An 8,755-nucleotide genomic window follows, 5' to 3' on the forward strand; every position below is an offset into this window, starting at 1 on the left:
ACATTATAATTTTAATAAAATAATCACACAAATTTAAATTTTTCGATTTATAATGGCATCACACTTTCACATTGAGAATTTGAAAATGGTTGATGAAATTAAGAACCCATTTTTTCTTTCTTTCTCATTGAGTGGGGAAGGCAGTGTGCTGTGTTGTGTCTAGGAAACAGCACTCTCTCTCTCTCTCTCACTCAATATTTTCCATTTCTATTCTTTTCTACTAATTTCTTTCTTTCTTTCTACGCTCATTCCCTCACTCTATCTATCTAATCTATTCACTCCTTCAAACACACTCTTCTCCTTCTTCTCTTAGGGTTCCGCGACTGTGAGTGATGCTTCTTGCGAAATGGATAACAGCCTGAACAATCCGAGCGACAACGGGGAAGACCCGCCACCGCCGCCGCCGGTTCCCATGCAAGTCGACGGCTTCCAACCGTTCCATTACGCCAATTGTTCCGATGAAGGGGAAGAAGCCGTTCCGGTCACCAATGCTTCTTCTGCTATGCACGCCAGAGCCAGCGAACTCACCATTTCCTTCGAAGGCGAAGTCTATGTTTTCCCAGCAGTTACGCCGGAAAAGGTTCCTCTTCTCTTTTATTATATTTCAAAATTTAGAATTTTATTCACTGAGAAGAACATGTTTTTTCAAATTGTTTTTTTTAATTGGAAAAACTATTTTTTTTTCTCGATTGTTATTGAGGCATGGCACGGTGTCGATTTCGTTTCTTGTCTCACTGACCAATTTGAAGAAGTGTTTGAATTTAGTGTTTTAAATCGCTTAAGAGAAAAAGAAAAAAAAAAACCTGTGTCAGATAGGGATTTTTTTGTGAGTTCATGTGTTGGTATCCGGTAATGATATTTTTATTTCAAATTAAAAGGAAAAAAAAAGTGTTGGGAAATCATTGGTTACCTATGCAGTGGTTATTGATGTTTTTTGCCAGAGTAAGTCAAGTGATTTCTCAATGTAGTACTGGGAATGTAGCTTTCTGGGATTTTTAGGTTTTGGTCTTTCTCCCTTTGATGCCTTGCTATTGCTTCTTCTTTCTGTGAATGACCCTTTGGTTGGTTTTTTATTGTATGATTACGAAATGATGGTGATAATGGCATCTATGCCCGATCCTCTCTGAAGCTTTTAAATTTTTAAGATAGCTACAAATGATCATTTGTGACCTGTTAAATTATTCCATTGGATTGGATGTGCCTCCCATTTTGCACAACTTCTATAGAATGGTTGCACATTTTTCGGGTTTGATGATCCTTTTATTTTTCTTCTGAAATGCAGGTGCAGGCCGTATTATTACTCTTGGGAGCGCAGGAAATGACAAATAGTGCCCCCACCTCTGACATTTTGCTGCAGCAAAACTATCAGGACATTAGGGTATTTCTTTAGGAATTGCTTTTCTCTGATATATTTTATCAATAATTGTTTCTTTAACATATTATTAAGTGTTCTAAAACTTGTTATTGTATGCCAGGAAATAAATGATCCTTCCCGAAGTTCAAAGCTTTCACGAAGATTTGCATCACTTGTTAGGTTTCGTGAAAAACGAAAAGAGAGATGTTTTGAGAAGAAAATCCGGTATTCTTGCCGTAAAGAGGTTGCCCAGAGGTAGGATGAGGATAGTTGGGAAGTGGGAACACTGAAGTATTGTGCCATATTTTCTTTTCCCAAAATTAATGTCACTTTTTGTTTCACATTTTCTCATTTTATATTGTGAATGGCCGTACAAACATTTATCAATTGTTAAAAAAGAAATGCATATTTTGTTGCCGTGAGTTACTCTCCCCTCCCTTGAGAAATGCTTCAATTGTATTGTCATCTCCTTTTATTTTTAAAGATACACTGATCTCTCCTAAGAGATTTATATGTGCTACAATTTAGTTTATTTTGATGTAAATGGGCCTTTTAGGGTCAATTCTTCTCCTTTTTTGACTCCCTATTATTAACTTTGGGACTTATGAAGATGAAATAAAGATCTCAAGTAAAGTTTCAAAGCCAATAATGTGAGTATGCAAAACATCACTGCATTCATAAAGTCCTAAAATTAATAATATAATTTATAAAATTAGCTTTTGATGACCTTAGAAGATGAAAGAAGTTTATTTATAGTTGCTCACCGCCAGTAACTGATTCACATGTAATTGGACTCACATAATTCTCTTAGGGGAGGAAAGTGTAATTTTTAAAATGATGGGAGGATAATGTAATTTAGACATAAGACATTTGACATTTCTCAAGGGTGGAGTGTATAATTTACTCTACTTGTTAAGAGTTTTTTTTTTTTGGTTAAAACTCATGAACTGACTTATGATCGAGTGAATACATGGGTTCACATCTGTGCTTTGGGAGTAACATTCCCCCTCCTTGTCCTTGCCCCCCTCTTTCTCTCTTTCATATGTAAGTGTTTATGTTGTTTAGAGTCTACATTGGTGATTGGTATTTTGGGGTTGTGTCTCTGTTTCTTGCAAAGCATTAGAATGTCCTAACTTTCAAAATAAGAATTGGAGTTTTACTTTTGACGCTAATATGTTGATGTTCTGTTTGGCCTCTAGAGTCTAGATGTATAGGCTAGTTTTCTTGAGATTGACAGTACTTGGTTATCTAATAGGATGCATCGTAAGAATGGACAGTTTGCATCAATGAAGGAAGACTACAAATCTCCTGCTGAAAATTGGGATTCAAGCAATGGTACTCCTTGCCCAGAATCTACGTGAGTTACAAAGTTATATCTTTGTTTGAAATGCAAGGATGCAATGATTTTTATTCTTAATCTATAGCGTGTTGATGCTAATATGTTATTGTCGGGCGGCAACTCTGCCATTGTTAAGTGAACGTAGATGCCAGCATTGTGGAATTAGTGAGAAGTCTACTCCAGCTATGCGTCGAGGACCAGCAGGTCCAAGATCTCTGTGCAATGCCTGTGGGCTCATGTGGGCAAATAAGGTAATTAATATCTCTTTTAGCCTAGCATGGAACTATGTTTCTGGTTATTTATTGTTGTAAGTGTTTCTTTCCAAAATCAAATGTGGCATGCCGATCTCTCTTTTATAGCTTTATTTAAGACTAACTAGAACCCATGCCTTAAACACACTAGCTGTTGTTTTCTGTAATGTCATCAAATTTTAGTAAACAAATATTTTTCTAAGATTTCTTTTAAACTCTTTTCTCTTTGAATGTCTGGTATTAGTGCCTAGACATTTATCTTTAGTGATTTATTAATCATTTCTTTTTATTCCAAATGAGATAATCAGTTTGTATCATAGTCTAACAAAGGAAAACTGAAGAGATACTACCTGTTGGCATCACTGACAAGTGATAGTTTTATCAATTATGATTTGAAAATAGGGTTTTTGTGTCAACATGAAGAATATTATTTATAGCATGCACTGTCTTTCTGCTTCAACCAGAAGAATAACAATGTTCTGTCTATTCAACATCGTATCTATTGCAGTTATCAATTTGTTGTTATTATAGTCCTGGAATTGTGTGAAAGATGATTATTTTGCATGTCTGAATTGTTGTGGCCATGTGAGACTAGTTTTTTACCAAGTACCAACTGAAAAAGTTTATGTTCCCATCTTGCCTGAAGTGACTAGGGCAACCTTATAGTATCATATCCAATTACTGATCTTCATTTTCATGCCTCATTGATTTGAAGGGAACTCTGAGAGATCTCAGCAAAGCAGCAAGGATTGCTTTTGAACAAAATGAACTGGTATTTTTTATTTTTCATATTGTCATTGGACAATTTCTTGTCTTCTTGTCTTCCATTGTCATACTTTCTCCTATTGTAAATAAGCAAGATTAAAATATATTGTCTTCCTGCATTACATCTAAAGAATAAAGGAATAAACAAATTCTTCCAATGCATGTCTACATCACACATTTATTGTTGATGAAATATGACTAGAGGTGTTAGGCGATGAAAACATGAAAATTTTGGCAAAGCAATAGAATTTTTTTAACAAATCCTATGGAGAAATAGGTTGTGTCTATTCCCTACCCTTTTTTGTTAGGACTACTTGCCCTCAAAATCTGAAGAAACTACACACTTAATTCTGTACTTTCACTCCTAGTAGTCTCAAATTTGAAATTTCTGATATAATCTGTGCTCAAAAGATGTTTGGAATTTCAAGTCTAATAACATTCTCTTTATTTTAAGGATACTTCAGCTGATATAAAGCCTTCAACAACAGAAGCCGAACATTCTTTTGCTAAGCAGGACAAGGAGGTATTTTTGTTGGAATTTTCTTTCTCAAATTAATAATTTTTTATTTTGTTGATGCTGTAACTGTTTCTTGAACCTTTTATTTTCTTGTGACATTAGTGGTCTCCTTTGTTTACTAAACTTTGACAAAGGGTTATGAAAGTGCACGAAAACTCTTCAAGTTGTTTTGTATCAGTATATTGTTTTGAGGGTCCATATGAGGCAAATGCTTGGTTTTTCAAATTTGTGCTTGCTGATGATGATTATTATCAAATATTTGACTTTTGAGTACCATTTGCATGATGGAACACTGATCCTTATGCTGACGCATGACACTGTTTTATTGACTGTGAACTTGTAAAATTTTATCTATTAGGGAAGCCCTGAAGAAACTAAGCCTGTGCAAATGGATTCCAGTCGGTCACCTGAGAAGACAAATGACCAGGTTTTATCTATTTATTTGTATTAGTGTATTTATTTACTTTTTCAATATAATTTAGTGGGACTAAATTTTGCTTAAGCTATGATGAGGAAATTTGTCTTATTTGCTTATATGGGATTATGCAATTTACTTTCATTGAGTAGATAATTTCATAATTGAAAATGCAAAATTGACAATTTGTTTAACTCAAACATGATATAGCATAATTTGCTATGGTCTGCAAAACCTTTTCATTCAAAATTTGATTAGTTTTTAAAAGTTAATTAAATGGAGCTGATACACGGATGAGCATATCTGAGTCTCTTATTAGTATATGAAGTTCAAAACTTTAAATAAATTGTTCCTTCCATTCAATTTCCACCAGAAAACACCTGTCAATAAATTTCCTGAAGAAGTTTGTGTAACCTGGAGATCAGAGGTTTTAATAAAAGCTCAGCTACTGAAAATTAGAAATCTAATGAGTGTTGAAGAAAGATTACTAGCTCATGGATGCGTGGAACCTAAACAATATTCATGAGAGACACACATAGTTCCAGCATACAAATGGAGACCAAGTCACATTTGGTGTGTTTTAGGCCCAGTGTGGATAATGATATTCGTTTTATGACTTTTATCCATAGTCCTTTGGTGTGTTTTTTGTAGCTTGTATGGCGTTTTGGTTTGGGAATTTGGGGTGTTATTTCAAGAATATAACTTAAAAGCTTATCTAATTTTGAATATTATGTCCTTCAATTTAATTTTGTTTCAGTTTATTATCGGAACTGCTGAATCAGTTACTGACAACTTGTCCATCCAAGTGGAGAATCATGCTCTTAGTCTACATGAGCAGGTAGTCCTTTTGCTTTCCTCTAATAATCAACCATGAGGTATCCTTTGAGATGGAAAAGCCATGAAAAGGGTTCAGGTGATAGGACCTTGTTTGACAATTGGTATGATATACTTTTGTGATTTACAGGATACTCTTGAGGATCTTGCTGATGCTTCCGGGACCGAATTTGAGATTCCTGCAGGTTTTGATGATCAGGTATATATATGTTTTAACTAGTTACAATTCCTGAAATATAAGCCATCTCTGATCCTACTAGACTTTATCTATCATGTACTTTTGATAAAGTTTATGAGTATCACTGATATAATACAGGTTGACATTGATGATTCCAACATGAGGACTTACTGGCTGTGATCTAGAGATATTGCTATGCACAATCAGCATGGTCTGTTCACAATGGAAACAAATGTGCACTGCTGGTTCAACTAACATTAGACTTCTAGAAATAGTTTATGTTTTATAGACAAACTATTTCTGGAAGCAGCTGTGAATTATATGATTGTAGACTTACAATTTCTTACATTAGTTCCTGTACATCCCTTTGGAACCAGATTTCATTTATATAATGTGAATAGTTGAGTTTTTTTTAAAAAAAACCTTTTGCGGTATTCAACGTTGATTTTGTATTTTTTGCGGTAACGCTATTCAAGGTATAATTGGATGGGAGAAAGGGGAATGAGAAACAGAGAGAAGACGAACATTGAAGAAATTTATTGTTACACCAAAATAATTGATTACGTTTGTTCACATTAAAATGAGAATAAGCCAACTCAGCAAAATAAAAAAGTTTCAAGTCTTCAGGCAATTTTACCCAGCAAGTCTCGTAAATAATTTTTTTTTTAGTTGTACAGTTCAATATAGCACATCATTTTAATTACTTCAAGCAACTTGATTGATGCTTTATGCTAAGATAATAACTTTAAGAAGTTTTTTTCTTTAAATATATTTTTGTTTCTTGTAATATATTCCATGTTTCTGTTTGTTTGAGGGGTACACCTGTGAACCAGGAGTCTCCACATAAGTGAAATCTGACATCACACTCTAACTCAAAATCTTAAGGCTCAGATTTATGAGTATTCTCCTCACTTATATGGTATTCAATATTTCTACTTCTATACACTTCACCTCACACTTGTAATCCAACATTATATATCCATTTATATATCCATTTTTTGATGTTTTTGTTTTTATAATATTTTGTTTATTTTGAATTAGTGCTTGTGAAAAAAATTGGTAGGATCTTATTTATATATTACAAGAATTTTACAAAGACACAGAAAAAGCAATATTATATTATAGGAGTTGAAAAACATATATTTACGTCAAGTTTTTTTTTTTAAAAAAATGTTTCTACTATATAAATATTCTCTATTTCGATCTCTTGGTGGGACAGCTTCCCACTTATGATGTACATAAATAATATGTGGGACTAATAAAATGAACAAAAGGTTGAGTTGTTATATATATATATATATGAAGCACTTATTCCTCCAATATGACATGTTTTATGTTCTTGATAAAGTTTTCTCCAGTTGCTTTTCTAAAATCATTCTATGTTGGAGATGGCCTTAACTAATCATATTCAGCTTATACTAACAGTTATTTTCGTTAGAGCTTCGAACGCTTTTTTTTCCTACCTCTTTAAAATTGAAAATAAAAAGATTAATTACACTTTAATCTCTTTAATCCAGATCATGCGCAATTTTCAGACATTCCTAAATATTTAGATAAAAAAAATGAGAATGCGAGGATTTTAGTTAAAAGAAAATTTACTACTATGACTAATTTTACTTAATTTTTTTTTAAAAAAAAATCGACCTTATTGACTAAAAAAATATCAAAGGATAAGAAATAAAGGCAATCCAAATCGAAGAGACAAAACAAACACAATTAAAGCCAAATTAAAACAAACTCCCAAATTTGATTCTACAGTAATGGGTGGTCACCAAATGTTCCCTATTATTCTTTCTTTAAATTGGGTGTGCATTGCCCCATTTGAGCTAAATAAACACATGTAATCTGAGGTAGGTAACTACAGCTGGTTTGTGCGTTTCCCACGCAACCTGACCAACGAAAAATCATATTGAGGGAACGAAATAATAAAAGTGAAGCATAGGTAATGGGTTCGAATCTGGAAACAGCCTCTTTGCATATGCAAGGGTAAGATTGCGTACAACATCTCTCCCCCATACCTTCGCATAGCGAAGAGCCTCTGTACAATGGGGTACGAAGTTTTTATAAGTTGGATAGTTTGAAGAAATGATTTGAGTTGGAGGGAAGATGCATGGCAATGAAAGGCAACTTTCATGCAAATACGTGGTCATAAATAGGGGGTTATTTAAAATGCGTAATTTAACTTGAAAGATAAGTATTGCAAGGCTAGGCGTGGACTGGAAATTATAAATCCATTGAAAGATAAGTAATTTAGAATGCCCAGTGGAATGGAATATGCGAATCAAAATTTATAAATTCGCAACATTGAACAAAATTTATAAATTCGTAACCATCAATGTTGCTTGCTTGATTCAAGTTGAATATTAGCGGCAAGTGCTACGCATCCCTTGTCTTTTTAACCAGCAGAGTTATCATGAGACATATCATATGAAAATCACTGTTATATGAATGTCATTCTCATCCGTTGAATTAAAATAAAAGGCTAAACATTTTAAATTCAAATTAAAAATTCATTTAATTATAAAATTTTTGTAAAATTTATCAAACAAAAAATTAAATATTTTAACGATTTAATTTATTAAGATCGTCATTACAATCACCACTATCACCACAACCACTGCCATCGTGATTGTTATCATGATCACTGTGCCGCCACCAACATAACTGTTATTGTCGCTACTGATAGTAACGGTGGTGTCAGTAATAGTCATGTTGGTGGTCATGATCGTAAAAATGATTTTTAAGATTAATAATTAAAAGAAATCAACACGATCTTAAAATCTATGATTCTCATAAATAAAAGATAAACAATGCGTACATTTCTCTGTAATACGACTTCTCTCCGGTGCACTTTGATTTCTTGGAAGATGAGGGAAACAAGATTGCACTTTGATTTCTTGGAAGAAAAGAGAAACAAGATTGCACTTTGATTTCTTGAAAGAGAAAAGAAACAAGATTTCACTCTTTTTATTATTCTTTCTGTCTCTCTATGTTTGTGATGACCAGAGATTACACTTTAGTTCAGGAAAGGGACTTTGTTTCATATTAGTGAATATTAACCCCTTTTATAACCACTACTCACATAATTATCTTTAAAAACTT

At 33.3% G+C, this 8,755-nt stretch overlaps 1 protein-coding gene across 1 annotated transcript; it reads left to right on the forward strand.

The window, feature by feature from the left end:
• Positions 1 to 81: 81 nt before the first annotated feature.
• Positions 82 to 6,102, forward strand: LOC102669848 (GATA transcription factor 28). The gene is made up of 11 exons (XM_006583711.4): positions 82 to 580; positions 1,283 to 1,378; positions 1,476 to 1,609; positions 2,610 to 2,711; positions 2,830 to 2,944; positions 3,660 to 3,716; positions 4,164 to 4,232; positions 4,585 to 4,653; positions 5,399 to 5,479; positions 5,606 to 5,674; positions 5,792 to 6,102. Exons 1-11 carry the CDS (start codon positions 347 to 349, stop codon positions 5,831 to 5,833), a joined length of 1,068 nt encoding a protein of 355 aa, XP_006583774.1. The 5' UTR covers positions 82 to 346; the 3' UTR covers positions 5,834 to 6,102.
• Positions 6,103 to 8,755: the final 2,653 nt, after the last annotated feature.

This window comes from Glycine max, chromosome 7 (assembly GCF_000004515.6).
Source record: "Glycine max cultivar Williams 82 chromosome 7, Glycine_max_v4.0, whole genome shotgun sequence".
Classification (NCBI taxonomy): domain Eukaryota; kingdom Viridiplantae; phylum Streptophyta; class Magnoliopsida; order Fabales; family Fabaceae; genus Glycine; species Glycine max.